This window comes from Pinus tabuliformis, chromosome 3_2, assembly GCF_031772625.1.
Source record: "Pinus tabuliformis cultivar Carrire ecotype Pingquan chromosome 3_2, CPIR1, whole genome shotgun sequence".
Taxonomy (NCBI): Eukaryota; Viridiplantae; Streptophyta; class Pinopsida; order Pinales; family Pinaceae; genus Pinus; species Pinus tabuliformis.
In genome coordinates, this window is record NC_142302.1 from 297,051,029 (window position 1) to 297,072,300 (window position 21,272).

The 21,272-nt window shown below is 37.8% G+C and overlaps 1 protein-coding gene across 1 annotated transcript in view; it reads right to left on the reverse strand.

Annotated features, from left to right (window-relative positions):
• The window catches only part of LOC149180755 (immune-associated nucleotide-binding protein 9-like), a 200,428-nt gene extending 179,589 nt beyond the window's left edge, over positions 1-20,839 (reverse strand). Inside the window, exon 1 of the mRNA XM_089413980.1 lies at positions 20,560-20,839. Coding sequence (XP_089270106.1) covers positions 20,560-20,779 — 220 coding nt within the window. The 5' untranslated portion in view covers positions 20,780-20,839. The remainder of the gene's footprint in view (positions 1-20,559) is intronic.
• Positions 20,840-21,272: the final 433 nt, after the last annotated feature.

Here is a 21,272-nt window from a genome sequence, read left to right on the forward strand (position 1 = left end):
TTCTTTGCACAAATAGTTTTTTGGGCTTGTCCTTACAGAACTTGCAGCCAATATTCTTAATGGAAAAGAGAGAGGCCACCAGGGCCATGGATGAGGCACAATGAGGACACTAAGTTGCTCAGAGGATGAGCAACATTTTCAGCAAGGGGGTATGATGGGCCTCTAAATTAGACATAAATCAAGGCCCATGCTTCTAAATTAAACAATAACTTAAGGCCTATGACCATCCTTCAATGCATTAAACCTCTCTTTCTGCATTAGATAATTTATTTTTAACTTTAATATATTCATTAGAAAGGTTTATGAATAATTGAATATTTGTGCCTAATATTATTTATTTTTGTCGAATATTATGAGAATATTGGGCAGATTAGGAAGAGTTGGAGGAGGAGATAATTTAGGGACTTTTTCCCTACTACTAGAGGTTCAATAATAAATAAATAATTCAACAAGATATTATTGAATTATGGCACAAATTGTGGAACTCCAATGATTGAGAAAATCTAGGAATGTCTTCCACTAATCGAGGGAGCAGATCCACCAATCAATGGAGAAGATCCACTAATCAAGGGATTTCGGTGAGGAAATCTTCCTCCATCCATGGGGAATTATTCTTAATCATTTTTTATAAGTAACAAGTCGAATTTTCCTATAGGGAATGATTGAGAAAATCTAGGAATGTGTTCCCTACCATTTAATGCAAATTCCTAGTATTGGGGACTACATCCACTAACCAAGGGATTTTGGTGGGGAAAGCTTCTCCAATTCATGGGGAGTGATTCTTAATCATTTTTTATAAGTACCAAGTGAAATTTTCCTCTAGAGGGGGGATTTTCATTAGCGTCATGGTGGAGAGAGCTTGCATTCTTGTAGCTCTATTGTATTTTCTTGCGGGGATGTAATTCTATTAATGAAAATAATGAAGATTGGTGTAATGTTCAGCATCTAAATCTTGTTATCTTCCATAGGTCTCTGTGTTTCCTATGGCTTGGCCATCCTAGGAACCTTATAGCCCTCTTATATCATCTTATTTCCTTCTTTTCATTGCTTATTCTCATGCATCTCTAGTTTTTATTTCTTTCTACTTCTGTATTTAGTATTAATGATTTCTTGTTTTAGGATTGAGTAAAATGGTTGATGAAAGTTCTTTCGAAAGATAAAAATTATTATTTCATCTTTGGAAAAGCTTTGGAAGTTCATAGTAATCATTGAGTTGGTTGGATTAGTCTTCTTATTCCCAAATCTAGATTGCTAGACCTCCTTTTTAGCAAAGAACAATAAATTTCTGCTATTTTTTCGAGCATGCTAACGAGCTTCAATTGACTTTATTAAACTTGCTTTAGATCATAAAAATATTGCAATTAATAACAAAAATTACCCCATTGCATTTGCACTTGATTTGGATAGACATTTTTTAGATTTACTAGCTCACTAGTTCTCAAATTTCTAGATTTTCGACTAGTAATATGTTATCGGGAAATCTAGTGTCTATGCAGAGCTTCTAGTCCCACTAAGACGGGTAGCTATCTTAGAAACAAAAATATTAAATTTACTTTCATTTTCCTTTATGAGAAGTAAATAGGAGAGGATCAAAGAATACCAACCTCGATCTTTCGCTCGGTTCTTAGCTTGTTCCTTCTCCTCACCGATAGGTCTCTACCGCTTCTCCCTTGATCACTCTACTTCAAAGAGTACCTGTAAAGTCAAAGCAGCATAATACCTTCAAAGTGCACAGATCTACAATCATAAGAAATATAGGACCAGATATATATTGACCACACAAATGCATATACTATCAGACATACAAGAATGTGGAGGAAAACTTGAATAGCTTTATTGATATAAATATTAGAAGAGAGGATTACAACCCATTGATCTGACCCAGTGTCATCCTCCCAGCATGAAAGCCCTTCCTCACCTCATGAAAAACTTAGATCACCCAACACTATGATATTCCACCAGGAAACCAACAGCACTTCCTTACAAGATTCAAAATTCCAGCCCCCAGATCTCTGCGATGAGGGATCCATATATAGATGATTGCAGGGCGGTGAGTCAACTTCTGGGATTTTGATTAGTGTCTTCTCTCTAATAGTTCTTGATTCCACTTGGAGATTGATGATCTCTTACTCATCCCTGGGTGAATTCAAAGAGGCAAGTGTCATAGGAGAAGTTTCTGGAAGATTCCATGATCATCCACCTTGCAAATTGTCTCTGCCATTTGTCCATTCTTACCCATCGCACCCTACAGAAGGGCTTTCTGGTATACATCGCACCTTTTACATTGGGCAAGTGAGATGAATCGCACCCTTGGCTCTGAGCAACCTGTATGGTCCAATTTTGACCAATTCTGAGCAGTTTCCTGTGGAGAACTTCTGGGAGATGATGTAATCAGCTGACGTTGTTCCTTTAGGGCATGAAACAACACTTTTAGGGACTCAAAAGCCCTTGGTTTATGGACATATATGATTGGGGTTGTAGTGCCCAAAAATGTCTATAACAGTTGCCCCCTAAAGCATGAGGTCGTTAATCTTTTGATGTCGGGTGAAATTCTTTATCATGAGGATCTGACGTTTTTCGAACTGGAAGGCGACTTGTAATAAGATACAATACAATACATTATATTCATAATATTTTTCATGATCTAGCTGAGGCGGGCATTCCCATCCTCAGCTTTATAAATTCATTTTCATGTACATAGGACAGACAACCGTCTGTGTGGCAGACTGATGATTCTGATAGAGCCATCATCCTTTGATTCAGATGATCATCTATGCAGCAATGATGTACATTTGATGTCTTTATTTTCCTGAATATATCGCAGCCCAGATGGATGAAACTAGATCCAGGGTCTTCAAACTCATTCAATCTTCGCCCGAAGTACAGATCGATCCATGTGAAAAATGTTCTGGAGTCGAACATGGAAAGACATCGCCTGATTACCAGCCAATGATGTAAGATGTTAATAGGCGCGAGAGGAATCACTAATAATGATGATGACCCTCAAGGTACGGCAGTATAATTCGCGTGGTGTGAAAATGGGACTTGGCATTGAACACGAGGCAAAATCTCTCAGTCGAAGGCCATTGATGTAAACTTGTCGTCGAAGGTGAGAAACTCGCCATTGAGGCATGCAAGCTTCAAAGTACTGAAAGAGTTGTTCCTAGGTCAACTTCTTGGATAATGAGCTGATGTCGACAAGAAGTGACCCATCGTAGGAGGGCCTTAATGAATCGCACATCTATGACATGGAACAGAGCAAATGAATTTTGGAGGTGAAAATGATATGATGATACAGGGTTCAGGGTGGTGGTCATGAAAGATGAAGCATACAGGTATTGCAATGGATGAGACACAAGATGGGTTGGTGAATTCTCTGATCAACTTCTCTTGAACATATCAGCGACACTTGAAATGGATTGGTAGCATTAACCCCAAAGATGGATGGTACGATAGACCAATGGTAATATGACCGGTGAATGGAATAACCCAACCTGACTAAGACATGGAGTGAAAGTGTCATGTTCAAGAGCGACTTTTCTACCAATAAAGTTTCTTCATGTTTTCTTCCAATTTTTCCCCAGTCATTGCTGCCTAGTACCTCTTTATTTTTATCAAGCTTGAGGAGGATAACATATGCTTTTTCTATAATTTACCCTTTGGGAAAACCTGTCACTATGTTTTAACGAGCCTAGCGACAGTGAAACTCATTCTTGTCTATATGGACAAGTTTGTCGCTATTGGTTTTAACGAGTTTAACAACAAATATAAATCAGTCCTTTTCAATTTTAGAGAGTCTGAAAGGGACATAAAGGAAACTCCAATAATCCTTTTTCATCATATAATCCCTTAAGTCCAAAAAAGTATAAAATAATACGAAAGGGATGAATTTTCGATAATTTTAACGAGCCGAACAAAACAAGCGCTCGATCTTTTTGTGTAATAATCCCTCAGGTCCAAAAAGATTAAAATCTAGAGGAGGGATAGCACTCCCAGTAGCTTTAACGAGCTGGAGAGGCCAACTACTTGGCAATCTTTTCATATTTTACGAGTCAGACGAAAAGAGCTTAAAGGAGACTCATTTTTTGAGGAACGAGTGATAATTTCAGGTAGCAGCTGATTCCAGGTAAGGTTTGGAATTTTCCAATCATGGCAGTGTCACAAGGATGGCTAATAGGATCACTCTTCGCAGTTGTTCCTCAAAAAGGGTAAACAATCAAATGGAGGCATATGATCAGCTAAAACAGAGTGGAGGTGATGATGAGAACACGACCAAGGCTCAAAAACTGATGATAATGCATTCACAATGGTTATTTACCGGAAATTGGTTCATTTTTTAATGAGCTTAAACTCTGGGAGAAACATTTGCTCATTGCTTAGGTTTAATTTTTAACGAGCTTGAAATTCACATAAAAACTGCTCGTGCCAGTCGTATAATAAGGACATCTCATCGATAGATTCCATTTTTATGGAGCTTGCACCTTTCGAAGCTTTGCTCCGTTGCCTCTCGTATGCAAGCTAGGAATGACCAACTACGCTCCTCTACTTAACTACCAAGATCACTACCAAGGTTAGGTAGGAAAATTTTTCCTTTACTTTTTCGATGCCATTTGGCCCCAGCGAAGATGCATGGTCGATTTGACCACTCACCCGACTTAGACGGTTGAAGTCAGCGGAACCATAGAATTAGAGTTATGCTGGTCGCTTCTCACTCGTGCACAAGAGGCTTGCATGTCCCCAGGTATAGCGAAGTAGAGTTTCCAGGTTACCCTTCAATTTGCAGACAAAACATTTGTTCTATTGGGAAAGTGTTGGGTCCCTATAATACCAGTGATTACCCCATTACTATTGTAGTTATACCCCTTATTTATATTGTTGTGCCCCTATTACCCCCATGTTGTTATTTCTATGCCCCATAGAATCACTTTATGGTTATTTTTGTGGCTTTATATTATTATTGTTAGGTCGGCTGGATTATATTGTGACTCCTTAGACTCCTATATATAGAAAGGAGGTTTTGTCATTTGAATCATCCAAGAATTATTCATTTATGTAATGTAAAGGAGGTTGCCCCTCGAAGAGGCTGAATTCTAAGGCATGGATCTATCTTTTCTATCTTTTCTTGAGCTGGTTTCATAACATTTGGTATCAGAGCTTTGGATTCTAGGGTTTCGCTGCTCCAAACAGGTCATCGTGGAATTTTTGCTATAACTTTTTTTCTGTGACGTTTCAGAAGTCGTAAGAAAAACCCATTTGAGAAGAAATCGCACTGAACCTTGTGTCCGAATTTCAGAGCTTTTCGTGTGATATTTACAGAGATATGATCTGAGGAAGTTGGTCCTTTTGCAGACTCCTGAATTACATTCAAAACAGGTGACCTGGGGAAAATCGTCATAACTTTCTCTCTGGGAATCGGATTTAAATTTCGTAAGAAGGTATAGAAAGAGGACAGACTGTAGTTTCTTGTATGCATGTTTCAAATCCAAAGGTTGAAACAGTGACTCGTGGAACATCATACAAGTTCGCTCTACTGAACTAGTCTAGAAGCAAGTCACTGTGGGAGATTTCACATAACTCTTCCTTGGAGAATCCAATTTGGGTCAGACTTGTGGCATTGGAAAGAGGACACAGAAGGCTACTATAGGTAGAAATTTTAGAACTGGATGATCTGAAGTTACAGAGATACATCAGATTCAATATCAGGCTTCTACAAAGTGAAAAAAGGTGTGTAGTTTTTTTTAAATTTTTGTGTAAGCTTGGTTTAACGGAATTCAAAGGGCATAGTAAAGAATTATTATCAGTAACTGATGCCCTGAGGAAAGAAAATGCAAACACCTAGTAAGGAACCTAAAAGCTCTAGCATGACTCATGAAGAAGAGGAAGAAATTCTACATGATATATCAAAATTACAAGAACAAGTGCAACAAATGTCACGCTCACAAAAGCTAACAGACGCTAAGATAAATGGCGTGGAATCTAAGATAAATGGCGTAGAATCTAAGATAAAGGGCATGGAAGCTAAGATGGATGATTCGAAGACAGATTTGAAGAGAGACATGGCAGATTTGAAGACAGACATGGTAGATTTGAAGAAATATTTGACAAATTTTCTACAAGAAATACTTACTAATGGTGAAAAGGTTGTAAAGGAAACTCATGATGTGAACAAAAGTAATGTTAATCATGATTCCATAGACTCTAATGTTGGATCGAAGACCCACCATATTCCAAAAATCGATATGAGGAAGTTTGATGGCAAGGATCCCGCCACATGGATATTACAGATGGAGCAGTTCTTCGATCTCAATAATGTGCAAAACACACAAAAGGTACGTATGGAAACTGTATATTTGGAACCAAATCAGTTTGTATGGTATCAATGGCTTTGTTCTCGTAGAAAATTTATCACTTGGGCAATTTTTACGGAAGAATTGATAGCACATTATGAAGATACAAAAAGCAACACTTTTTTTAGCCAATTGATAAGTCTCAAACAAAAGGGTTCAGTAATGGAGCACATTGAGGAGTTCCAAAAATTGAACATAAAGGTAAAAGATATTCCAGAGGAGCATAGGATTGATGTGTTCATAGGGTCTTTAAAGGATAATATCCAACATGATGTTCGCCTTTGGGAACCTGATTCATTAGAGAAGGCATTCAGGTTAGCAAGAAAAATGGAAAGCAAAATTATGGCAACCAGGAAGCATACCACTCACAACTATAAAGACAGAAGTGTTGTTGCCCCTAGTCTTCCACAACCTATAAGGTTGACACCACAACAATTGGAAGAAAAAAGAGCAAAAGGGCTTTGTTACAGTTGTGATAGCAAATACACTAAAGGTCATAAGTGTGCTGAGAAGAAATTATTCTACATAGATTGTGAAGAGGAAGAAGAAAAGGAGCAAGAAAGGTCAAAAGAAGAAGATATAATCCAGGAAAAAAGCCTAGATGAAGAACAAATAAATCCGACCATATCTTGTAATGCATTGGCGGGAATTACCACTCCTCAAACCATCAAGATAGAAGGACAAATCAAGAAGAAAAAGGTAATAGTGTTGATTGATTCAGGAAGCACCCACAATTTTATTCATTGTAGGGTAGCAAAAGAATTGAATTGCTTCCTATATCCAGCACCAGAGTGTCAAGTGATGATTGCAAATGGAGGAACAATAAATTGCTCTGGAAAGTGCCATAATATCAAGCTATCCATGGGAGAATATGTATTGACTAGCCCAATGCTTTCCATTCCAATGGGAGGTGCTGATGTTGTACTAGGAGTCCAATGGCTACAATCCTTGGGTACAATAGCTTTTAATTTTCAAGAAATTTTCATCAAATTTTCTACGAAAGGAAAGGAAGTTGAATTAAGGGGTATTGCAGGGAAACCAAGAAAGATAATCAGCTCTAATGGTATGACAAAGCTTCTAAAAAAGGAGCAAAGAGGTGTAATTGCACAATTATGTTCGCTAGATGTTTCCACATCGGAATCATCTATTTCTCCAGATCTCCAAAAAGTCCTGGACAATCATTCCAAGGTATTTGAGACTCCCAAAGGTCTCCCACCTATGCGTGATCATGATCATGCTATTCATCTGATTCCAGGAAGTGTTCCTCCAAACATCAGGCCGTACAGATATCCCTATGTCCAAAAAAGTGAAATTGAACGTATGGTTGCAGAAATGCTAGAGGCTGGTATAATTCAACCAAGTCAAAGTTCTTTCTCTGCTCCAGTAGTATTGGTGCACAAGAAGGATGGATCATGGCGCATGTGTCCGGATTATAGGGAGCTCAACAAGCTCACTATTAAAGATAAGTTCCCCATTCCTGTCATTGATGAATTACTGGATGAATTGCATGGATCAATTTACTTCACCAAGTTGGATCTTCGTTCGGGATATCATCAAATCAGAATGAAGATTGAAGACATTCCGAAAACGGCATTTAGAACTCATGAGGGTCATTATGAATTTTTGGTCATGCCTTTTGGCCTTACCAATGCACCTTCAACATTTCAAGGTTTGATGAATTCAATTTTCAAACCATTCCTTAGAAAATTTGTGTTAGTATTTTTTGATGATATACTAATCTACAGCAAGTCTTGGAAGGATCATGTTGAACATGTTGACAAGGTGCTACAACTATTGGAGGAGAAACAATTATATGCAAAAAGATCCAAATGTTTCTTTGGAGTCCAGGAGGTGGAATATTTGGGTCATATTGTATCTCATGAAGGAGTTAAGGTAGACCCTAGCAAAATTAAAGCCATTAAGGAATGGAAAATCCCCACATCCATAAAGCATCTGCGAGGATTTCTTGGGTTGACAGGGTATTATCGCAAGTTTGTTAAGAATTATGGGAGAATAGCAGCACCTCTAACAACATTATTGAAGAAAGATGCATTTTCATGGACTCCGGAAGCAACAAAGGCCTTTGAACATCTTAAAGAGGCAATGTGCCAAGCACCGGTCTTAGCTACACCGGACTTCACAAAAACCTTTATTGTGGAATGTGATGCTTCAGGAAATGGAATTGGTGCTGTTCTAATGCAAGATGAAAGACCCATTGCTTTTGAAAGTCGTCCAATCAAGGGAAAGTTTTTAAGCAAAGCTATTTATGAGAAGGAAATGTTGGCAATACTCCATGCACTTAAGAAATGGCGACCCTACCTAATGGGAAGACACTTCAAGGTAAAAACGGATCATGATAGCCTTAAATACTTTTTAGAACAAAGATTATCCTCTAAAGAGCAACAAAAGTGGGTCACAAAGATGTTGGGTTATGACTTTGAAATCATCTACAAAAAAGGGAAGCAAAATGTGGTGGCAGATGCACTCTCAAGAAAGGATGAGGATGTGGAAGCATTGTTGTGCGCCATTTCTATTATCCAACCAGATTGGATAAACGAAGCAGGGAGGAATGGAAGAATGATGAAGAAGTGTGGGCACTTATTCGAAAGCTACAACAAGATTCCAGTACGTCTGATACATTTAGCTGGCAAAATGATTCGTTATGGTACAAAGATCGCTTATACCTCTGTAAGAATTCCCAGCTAAAACAAAAGATTCTTATGGAATTGCACACTTCTCCCTTAGGAGGGCACTCAGGATTTTTAAAAACTTACCACAGGGTTAAGAAGGAATTTTTTTGGGATGGCCTTAAATCAGATATTCAAAAGTTTGTGGCGGAATGTTTGGTTTGCCAACAAAATAAAGTTGAAACAATTAAGACACCGGGTCTATTACAACCTTTATCCATTCCAAGCCAACGTTGGGAGGAGGTTTCAATGGATTTTATCACAGGTTTACCCAAGTCTGAGGGAAAGAGTGTCATCATGGTGGTAGTTGACAGACTTACCAAGTATGCACACTTTTGTGCATTATCACATCCATTTAAAGCCAGTACAGTTTCTACTGCATTTATGGAAACAATTCAAAAGCTACATGGAAACCCAAAGATTATTGTAAGTGACAGAGATCCCATTTTCACTGGAAATTTTTGGACAGAATTATTTTCTTGTCTTGGTACTCAGTTAGCTCATAGCTCATCTTATCATCCTCAATCTGATGGGCAAACTGAGATAGTAAACAAATGTTTGGAAGGATATCTTCGTTGCTTTGTATCTGATAAACAGACACAATGGGTCAAATGGTTGCCTCTGGCTGAATGGTGGTATAACACTTCCTTCCATACAGCAACAAAAATGACCCCATTTATGGCACTTTATGGGTATCAACCACCATCCATCACATCATATTTAAGAGAAAATTCTAAGGTTCAGGCAGTGGAACATCACATCGAACATCAACAAAAAGTCCTCCAACTCTTAAAGGATAACCTCGTGTTGGCACAAAATAGAATGAAACAACAGGCAGATCAACATCGCAGTGAAAGAAGTTTTGATGTAGGTGATTGGGTATTCCTACGGCTACAACCATATAAGCAAATGTCCCTAAAGCAAGCTAAGAAGGATAATAAATTATCACCAAAGTATTATGGTCCATACAAGGTGTTGCAAAAGATTGGTACTATGGCATACAAATTGGAGCTTCCTGCAGCTTCTCGATTGCACCCTATTTTCCATGTTTCATGTTTAAAGAAGGTTATAGGCGACAAGCTCCTAGTTCAAACAATATTTCCAGAACTTGACGAGGAAGGAAAAATTATATTGGAACCAGAAGCAGTCATAGAAACAAGAACTCGACAGCTACGAAATCGATCAATTTCAGAGTATCTTATCAAGTGGAAGAACTTATCCGCTGAAGATTCCACATGGGAGGATGAGAATTTTATGAAGAAGTATCCAGAACTACTCAAGCGTTGAGGACAACACTTTTTTGAAGGAGAGGGGCATGTTGGGTCCCTATAATACTAGTGATTACCCCATTACTATTGTAGTTATACCCCTTATTTATATTGTTGTGCCCCTATTACCCCCATGTTGTTATTTCTGTGCCCCATAGAATCACTCTATGGTTATTTTTGTGGCTTTATATTATTATTGTTAGGTCCGCTGGATTATATTGTGACTCCTTAGACTCCTATATATAGAAAGGAGGTTTTGTCATTTGAATCATCCAAGAATTGTTCATTTATGTAATGTAAAGGAGGTTGCCCCCTCGAAGAGGCTGAATTCTAAGGCGTGGATCTATCTTTTCTATCTTTTCTTGAGCTGGTTTCATAACAGAAAGGCCTACCTTTTAGCAGAGGTATCTCATTCCAGTCTAACTCCCTCTTCCTATACGGACGGGCGTCGGACTAGTCATATATCCTTCACGGAAACCTACCCTATACCAAAAGTTTCCCTACCGAAGCAGACCAGGGTGCATGCCCCCTGGGTTTCAGTCATGTCCCCCGAATTACTCACATTCTTCGGGTGGACGGACTGGAGATTGATGAGACATTCCTTGCATGAAAAGACCATTTAGGGATGGGGTTTGACTATTTTCTATGTGTGAGCTGGGGAATGAAAGTTGGTCTACGAGCTGGACCATTCTGCCTTCATGCAGAAAACACATTACTCGGAAGAGTGAGGAGACAATGGCTCCCATGCGATAAATATAGTCACATCCGAGGAGTAGATTATAATCTAGAGGTCATTGGACTACCATTACGTTCATATAAACGCTTTTCCTTCTCAACGTTATAGGCACATTGGGAAGGATCCCTAACAGTTGACTGGTTCCTTTGTTTAAGCCTGTCAGATTTCTCATTTCAGGCAGAAGCAATGGTGAACCAAGCACTTTCCAAGAAGTTGAGGAAAGGATACTCATAGAATCCCCTTCATCTATGATAGTACCAACCATGACCATTCTGTAATCTTTTACAATGATTTGGAATGGTACATTAGACGGTAGACGTGATCTACCTACTAGATTCCAATCGAAGGAAATGACTAGATTGCTTGGAGGTGGGACCGAATAGATGGCCAAATATGACTCTAATGAACTTCCTTCCTGCGGTAAAGGAACGGGTAGATTGGCCCCATGTTCATCGGAATCTGTGTTTACAAAAAGAATTTGAATGGTGTCGTTCTCATTCTCTTTGGTGACTGTATCATCTGAAGATGTACCTTTTGAAGGCAAGACCGGGTCGACCACTACCTCGACCTTTTAACTTTCGCCTGGCATGGATTCAGAGGGTTCATCTTTAATGATAGATGCTTCGACTGACCATAATGGCGTGTCAGTTGGATTTTCAACTAGTGATGGACTCGACAAGAGTTTCTTGTACCCAAGAGGAAGCCGTATCGGTGAAGCAGGACGGTTATCCAAGACTCTTTTAGCCTCGTCTAGGAAGGGACAACAGTGGACGACGTGATCGCCTTCACACAGTTTACAAGGAAATTTACATTTCCTTTTCTATCAAAATACTTCTCTTTCACTAGTTGACGGTGTACTTTCAACATGATTATCAAAGGTTGATGACATCTGATTGTGCAAATGAGGAGACCAGTCCCTTAAGATCCGAGGGATGTAAGGACAATCTCGATGATAGTGGTCTCCTTTGCAAATGATACATGGAGATTTAGTCTTGGACGGTGCAATGTGTGGATTTTCGCTAGACGACGCACGGTTACCCCTTTTTGCCTTTGGCTCGTTCTTCTTGTTTTCCTTCTTCTCCTTCCCCTTCTTCTCCTTCTTAGTTACTTGATTTTTGGCTTTACCACCTTCATCAAGCGAAGAGGAAGGAGGAGAGGGAGAATCGGACGAAGTAGAAGGTTGGGGGATAACTTTAGTATCATCTAGTTGCTGACTCGATTATTCAGGAATCACGCTGTTCTGAACGACGGAGGTCGAGAAGAGCCATATTGGCAAGCCAATCGTCAATCCTGGAAGCGACAATGTGGCCATATGAGGTGCACCAACATCTCCCCAAGAGGAGAAAGGACTAGGATTTCCTCCAAGGGGAAATCCCTGGTTGGTGGACTCCATTTTCCTCAACCTAAGACCAATGTGGGAATAGTGATATTATTCCGATTAAAATAAATTTTAGATGCTTTGACACAACTTGTTTTTTCAATTTTTAAGAGTCGAGAAAAAACAAAATATGACTCTAGTCGCCTTCGACTTTTAATGAGCCTGAAGTGACAAGTGCTCAGATGGACCTTTTCCTTTAAGGAGTCTGAAAAGGAATGAAAGAGACTACTCTGGAAGTCTAGATAGAGGTATTACCAAACCAATCACAAAACTGCAGAATACTTTTTATGGTATGATAGTCAATCTTCCCGAATGCTGTGTTCAGTGCATTGCGATCAATAGGGCGGTAGACACGGCTTCCTATGGATAAAGGATATAGCCTATTGTGGTCTCCCAATATATACTCAACGGTACGTGGGAGTACAAGTCTGTACTGGCACTTGTCGTCTCAAAGAGGAGGAATCACCCAACCAACAATGAGAGCGATAGTTACCAGGCTTTACAACACTGGAATACATCTCTAGCCTAGACTTCTAGATGTTGTGCGTTAGGTTCCAAAGCATTTTTATGTTCATCGAATTTATTTTACAGTTGATCTTTCTTAAGAAATTTTCCTTTTAGGTTCACCATGTGATGTAGATATACAATTCCTAAAATGCAATCTAAGATGATAAACAATCGTTTAATCTTCTTTTTGCAATGAAAATCCTAACTACTAAAGAAAGAGAGATGATATTCTTTCAACATAGAGCAGAGAGCACACACTAGATGCACTATCCTAAATCAAACCAACAAGCAGTCTAAATGCAAATGCACATGCATGTATTTGTTTTTAGCTTTATTAATGTGTGAATGACAAGAAGAATGCTAAGTACAAATCTGAATTATCTTTTCAAAGCAATAGTACTAACAAATTTCTCTTCAAAAACGAAAGGAAGATAATGACGACACTTTTCGACTTTGAATTGAAAACTACTTTTGACACTTGAAAAACTACTAATTAAAATCAAATACAAGAGTAACTATATAATCAACCATCAAGAACAATAGAATTCTTTTCATTGACTGAAAACGACACTTGCTACACTTCCAAATAAAAAAAAACGACGATTTGATTACGTTACTTTTTGTAAAAGAGAACTGTAAATGGCACACAATACATAAAAAAATTCACAATTCTTTGTACTATGGAGGCAGAATCATGCAAAGGAAGGGAGTTTCCACAGTGGTATACTGATCACAGACAGCAAAACTCCTGAATAAAGCTGAAGAGAGTGAACACAGAAACCAAAATCTGAGAGCAGAAGAGGTCTTATTTGATCAGCGCACCTACAACATAGGGAAAGTGCGATGCAGCACACCTACTGCACACGGGAGGTGCGATGCATCCAGATTCCCAAGAGGAGAAAGTGCGATGGTCCAGGGACGAGACTTCAACTTGGTTCTTGGTCACAGTTTGCAGCTTAGTTCAGGGATTTAGGCCGAGCTAATGATAGTCAGTAAATAGAAATCACAGGGACTGATCTAATGAGGTTACTAGAGCCACCACTAGGGCATTTAGGATGTTTGCAAATCAATTGTTCAGTTTATAAACAAAACCCGAAGATAGACTGAAGCAGCATTGATCTACTTTGCACTTGCATAGCAAATGTAGTTCGAAGGCTAGCTGGCTTAACTTCAGGCTCCGTCTGTAAGTTTATAAAACGAACAAATATAGACAAGCAAACAATCTATTCACTCCCCAGTGGAGTCGCCATTTTGTTATCAGGAAATCTAGTGTCTATGCAGAGTTGCTAGTCCCACTAAGATGGGTAGCTATCTTAGAAACAAACAGATTAAAGTTACTTTCGTTTTCCTTTATGAGAACTAGATAGGAGAGGATCAAAGAATACCAACCTCGATCTTTCGCTCGGTTCTTAGCTTGTTCCTTCTCCTCACCGACAGGTCTCTGCCGCTTCTCCCTTGACCACTCTACTTCAAAGAGTACCTGTAAAGTCAAAGCAGCATAATACCTTCAAAGTGCAGAGATCTACAATCATAAGCAATATAGGACCAGATATATATTGACCACACAAATGCATATACTATCAGACATACAAGAATGTGGAGGAAAACTTGAATAGATTTATTGATATAAAGATTAGAAGAGAGGATTACAACCCATTGATCTGACCCAGTGTCATCCTCCCAGCATGAAAGCCCTTCTTCACCTCATGAAAAACATAGATCACCCAACACTATGATATTCCACCAGGAAACCAACAACACTTCCTGACAAGATTCAAAATTCTAGCCCCCAGATCTCTGGGATGAGGGATCCATATATAGATGATTGCAGGGAGGTGAGTCAGCTTCTCGGATTTTGATTAGTGTCTTTTCTTGATAGTTCTTGATTCCACTTAGAGATTGATGATCTCTTACTCATCCTTGGGCGAATTCAGAGAGGCAAGTGTCACAGGAGAAGTTTCTGGAAGATTCCATGATCATCCACCTTGCAAATTATCTCTGCCATTTGTCCATTCTCACCCATTGCACCCTACAGAAGGGCTTTCCAGTATGCATCACACCTTTTACATTGGGTAGGTGAGATGCATCGCACCCTTAGCTCTGAGCAACCTGTATGGTCCAGTTTTGACCAGTTCTGAGCAGTTTCCTGTGGAGAACTTCTGGGAGATGATGTAATCAGCTTACCTTGTTCCTTTGGGGCATAAAACAACACTTTTAGGGACTCAAAATCCCTTGGTTTATGGACATATATGATTGGGATTGCAATGCCCAAAAATGTCTATAACATAATGTCTTTTATTTTCTTGCATGGGTTAACATAGGTCTTTTTGAGTGATGCCAATTGGAATGGGGAACTAAGAAATCCTAGTTAATAACAAAATTTCTCCCATCCAATTTGGATTTGATTTTCTTGTTCGTTAAACCCTCGCTAATTTCACAAGGAAACTTCTCCAAGCTTTTTGAGCGAATCCATCCATCTCTCGACTTTGGTTTTGAGTTCTGAGTGATCCTAGGAATTTTCCCACTCCATTCCACTGATCATACACCTTTCCTAGGCCTCCCATCACCTCCAATACCTCACATTTTTCTCTTATCTATATCCTTTAGGTTTCCTGTAATTCCTACAGGGTCATCGTGTAGGTTTCTAGTACATCCTGTAGGTTTTCCTGAAACAGCCTGTTTTGAGGCCGAATTGATGGAAAACCTCTAGGAAGTTACCAAAAGCCTCCCAATGGTCTCCCACACCATCCAACCATGTCCTAACCCTTCCATCTAACCTCCAACATCCCTAATTCACCTTCCACATCACCAAAAGACATTAGTTTACATGCTTGATTTTGCATGAAAAAAAAGACAAAAACATATTTATTTCAGTCCCTTTACTTGCGCATTAGTGATGTTTGATGCTTCTTAATTCCATTCTTAGATAATAGCATTTGGTTCATGATAATTTAGCATTATTGCAAAGCATAGTTTCTTGGCAGTTAGTTAGGACATGGTGTGATTTAGCATTGAATTTTCGTCTCTTTCCTTGTAGTTTCTTTCTTGCAATAGGTTAAGGTTCCATTTCAAACATTTCATTTTCTACAATTTGTTTAGGATTTGACTTCAGTACATGCACTCCATTACATCATGGCAGAAAAGGAAGGACACATTGTATGCCGCACATATAGTGCCAACGCCTCTTAAGTTTGTATGAACCCCAGGTTGATAAGTAAAGTCGGTAGCCTTGGGAGTTGCAACATTCTTGCTACAATACTGAGGCTCATCATTCGTGCCAAGCAAGGAAATGCCTAGAAACTCCATCTCATCCTGGATGTATATGTGTAAGTAGGCACGGTACTTGAGTATCAAATGTCACTAAGAATCCTTCATATCGAACTTCATGTGAAGGGTATGAAAAAAATTGATAAACTCTTGCATGTTTTGGACCATTCCCTACTGTAGTGGGGTCCACTTTATGTATTTATCCTTATAGATCCCGATTGGGTAGTATTGTTCCTTGATGGTGTCCTGGAATGAATCCAAAGTGGTCACGGCTGAAAATAATGAGGGTCTACTATCGTCCTTCTTCTAACAGTAGGTTTCCCATTAGTCCTTGACTTGGGGGCCGACTTTGAGAAGTGAAAAAATAATCTTTTCCCGTCTGGAAAAATCATGAACAGAAAAATATCCTTCTATTAGATTTGACCATTTATCTAGAGCGTCTGAATCTATCTGAACTAAAAATATTGGGATTTTAAAGTTAACTTGTACCTTACAAGGTGTGGTGCTTCTAGAGTGGCTATTAGAAGAAGATGCGTCGCCTTTTGGTAGTTGTTGAAGGATTTGGGAAAAGGTGCCCATGATCGGATTCCTCTAGCGCATAGGGGCTTCTTCGAGTAATATTTTGAAAGGATATCCTTCCCGATCATATTTATTATCTTTCACCATGGGATGTTGTCGAGATTTGTGAGGCTTGGCTTGCAAAGGTTTGACGAGTTCAAGTCCTAACTACTTATATCCTAACCTCGTTGGGAACATCCAAAGAAAAACAGAGAAAGAGGAGACCACTCTGATACAACTGATCTAAACTTAAACAAGAACACAACAAATTATAGATATAACCATGAATACATAGATGCAATAGAATAACACTTCATTTCATTAATATCAAATAATTTAAATATGTTTACAAATAGAAATGGAAATAAACTAGCTTGGGAAATGGTAGCTTATCTCTGAGAAGAGTTGTAGCGGCTACATGTCTCTAAACTCTGTTACAATGAGGGTCAAAGTTCTATTTATTATTGAGACAAATGGAAAACCCTAAACATCAAAAAACCTAACCCTAGGTTATGAAGTGCCCAAACTGTGCGCCTCGTTTGGGTAAATTGGTACCTCAACTTCCCTTGGTCGTATCTTTGGCCTACGATCTCTGTTTGGCTATCATAATACCTCATTTCCATGATCATGAAGAGGAGGCAAAAAAAAACCAGTAAACTAGGTTGCGACTTTTCCAGTCTCTATTTTCCTAAAAAGATATTTTAGTCCCTACAAACAACTTTTGAAGCTTAAGACCCGAAAAAATGCCGAAAATAGTAAGTTGTGCTACAATTAAGGAAACTGAGAATAAACAATGGTGGGGTTGCAAGTGGAATAGGTGGTTGGCCACAAATATCCACCTCGATCAATGAGCCCCACCTAACTGAGCCTTAGCCTACTTTGAAAGGAAATATTGTTATAATCAAATTTTCGGTTTTGGTCCCGTGGGGTGAAATTATTAGCTATACCCCGATGAACCCCCAAACACTAAACTTCTCTTCACCCTTGAACTAGTCTAGACCCCAAGCTAGTTTAATCCCTAGACCGCATCTGGGATCATGGTTGACATTATTTTATATAGTTTGTTTCTGACATATGTTGATTTGGTATTATGGTAGATCAATTATTAAGAATATCATAATTTATAAGTGTTAAATGGTTTGTGTTATTTGTGTACTAATTTGTCTACACTTTTATGATTATCATTATTATACTCGAAAAATATATGCTTAAAGTTTTCTTTAACTAATTCAAAATAATTTTAGATATTGTTTTGAGAATATATATATGTGTGTGTGTGTGTGTGTGTGTGTGTGTGATCTCTTGGAATTTTTTCTCCCATAGTACTTTAGATCTACTCCTTTATACTTTTTCTCCTAAAATCTTTTTTGCCAATATTGTAGCTCTTCACAATCAAAAAACCAACTCCTAGGTTGTGGTTTTCTTGGGGAGATTTATTACAGATATTGTGATATTGGTATACAATATCATGGAATGGGCCATAAAGTCTCAACCATTCTTTTCTTCCTCGAGATTGAATTTGACAATGTGTATGATGAGATTCATTCATCAATTATTAACAAAGTAATGCTTTTCCCTAACTTCAAATCTCAATTTCTCCATAGTGAATATCCTTTTCTTGTATGTTCTATGCCTTTGCAACAATGAATGGTTCCTTCTCTAACATGATTTCGTTAAAGAACTATGGTATGAGACAAGGGTGTTGATTAGTGCATTTATTACATGTGTTTGTTGTCCATGCCTGAGGATATATGTCAAAGAAATAGTGGCATCCATTTGAGGAAATCAATTCCTTTGAGGAAATCATAATATGAATAATAGTTTGTAGATGATTCTATCGTCTCGCTTTATTTTAAACAGACCTTCAATTAAATGATTGTAGAGTGCTTTAGATGTATTTTATATTACCTATGCTACAATTATGGGTGAACAAAAAAGAAAATTAGATGTTGGGCTTGTTATAACTCAATTTAACACTCTTTGAGTCGATTAGAGAAGCATTTCAAAGTATATTACATATTCCTCTTGAAAATCCCTAAAAAAGAGTCTAAATTATCCCTACAATGCTCCTATGATACTATCATAAAGCATTGTGATGCTCAAAGTGACCTAACAAAAGGTTTGAAGTCTCCTAGCTTATAAATAAAGAGTATTAAGGTGTCTTTGGTTACTGGAGTGAGACAATATGGATTTGAAAGGCTAAAAAGGTGATGAAACTGAGAATAAGGATGAGACCATGTGGAATCAAACTAAAAATTTCTAGTTTCACCCCATCCACTTTCATAAATCAACTATAAAACAAGTCTTTGCCATGAAGCAAGAGAGAGGAAAAAGTGAACATATCTTCTTATATGTGAATGTATATATGTTTATCCATTTATGGAGATTTTTTCTCTTGAAACACTAACAATTATATATTAAAGTAGATTTTGAATACTTTGTGGTCTATATTTGTAGGTAGCGAGGTGTGTCTCTACTCTCATCTCCTTCCATTTTACAAGTGCATCTATTAAGGTCACTAGGGGTAAGTAAGTGGATTAGCTAGTATCTATCACAAAATAATGGTCAATTTTGTGGGAAATATTCTCTAGCAATGAAGAACTAATCCAAGAAATAATGGCTTAGATGGCCCATTAGTTTGGATACCTCCGACCCATAACTTTATTTCACATGAGGTAATTGTTTGTTATTTAAGGATCACATTTGGTAAAGGCCCTTTTCTTGTTACCATGATCGATGAACATATTTAGATCCAAAGGGTACGTGAATGCATATATTGCATGATGTGTGGTATTTTCAATTAACATAGAAATTAAACAATTTTGCTTAACTAGTAAAAAGTGGTTTCATGAACACCCACTTATGACTTTGCAAAAAGATGAAATCTTTCATGCAATTTTTTTGGAAATGTCAAACTACCAAAGGTAGTTGGGAGCAGGTTCATATGCAAGTTTCTTCTCCAATTTAGAGTCATATCCATTGTGAGGAAGAACTATTGGATGACTACAATGAAATAGTTAATTCTATGAGATTTAATGGGATTGTGAAATTATCTCAAAAGTGTGTTCCTTTGGTTTCTATTTGAAAACTAAAGTTAACAATATCTTTGTGAATGAAAATATTTATGTTTATGTATTTGATAAGATTTAGTAAGAAAAGGTATGTGACTCTCTCTATACTAATGGCTACCTCAAAAAGAAAAAATGCCAAGAACCTTTGATGCTTTAACCTATTTTGATTTAATTTCTACTTAATAGAACCAAGGAATTATGTTTATGTATTTGGTAAGATTTCCTTTTAACTCTCTCTATGCTACAAATTATCTTAAAATTCTAATGCTTTAGTCTATTTTAATTTGGTTTCTATTGGATAGAATTATAAAATAATATAACTCAATTTTCTCTTTTCCTCTTTATATATGTTAGTCCATAATTATAACTTTTTATTTATAATATATATTTATAAAATCTATAAAAAAAAAAATAAAAAAAAAAAAATACTAAATTGAAAAAACAAAAACATAAAACTATAAAATGAAATAAAAAAATGTTAAATATATTAACTTTTTTTTTTGCGAAATTTAAAAAAATTAATAAACAAAACTAGCTAACCTTAACATTATAGGTTACAACTCCATGCACTCAAACCAAACCCCATACATAACCCAAAATGAAAAAATTATACATATATAAGTTTCAACTACTCAGCCCAATTTAATCCGAATAACCCTTATTATAATAATAGAAATATTTAATCAACCATAGAAATATTTAATCAACCCTGGTTGGAAGCACATTAAATTAAAAATAAATAAGATACTGAGCTGGTGTATCGATCACGCTCAATTTTCTGCCATCCTTCATCTGCAGTTGTTGCAATTCACAAGTGCCTCTAACTGTGGAAGAACCAGAGCGACACTGAAATGCCTTGCGCCCAACTATGGAATTACCAGTTGCACTTTTACCATTGCCCGTCCGCCCTACCAACACTATAGTGGACACCTTACTGGTACTTCCTCCCCTTCTTTCCATTCTATCGTTTCAACCTGAAAGCTCCTGAAACTTCACACTGAATGAATAGAGTGTGAAGTGATTATAATTGGTATTAATAGCCGAATGTAGTTGCTTACCAGTTAACGCACCGCCCCTTATCTGAAGACAACGTAGCGAATCACTTTGTAGCCGAATCGCCCTTTCTAACATTCCAAATTCTCTGAGTGAGTACGGCTTAGCCAGTCAGTTTGTAGCCCGACCGCCATTTATAACATTCCAGATTCTGTGACTGAGTAGGCGTAACGAATCAATAATTTGTAGCCGAATCCAATCGCTCTTTATAACATTCCACATTCCTCAACTGAATACGATGTAGCGAATAACTTTGTAACCCAATTCCCTTTATTACATTCCACATTCTTTAACTCGCTACGACGTAGCGAATCACTTTGATTGCATGTTGACGGGTTAACTTTGGAAATGCTCCCCTTTTTCTTTGAAATTGAAACAATTCTAGAAATATAGAATTCTC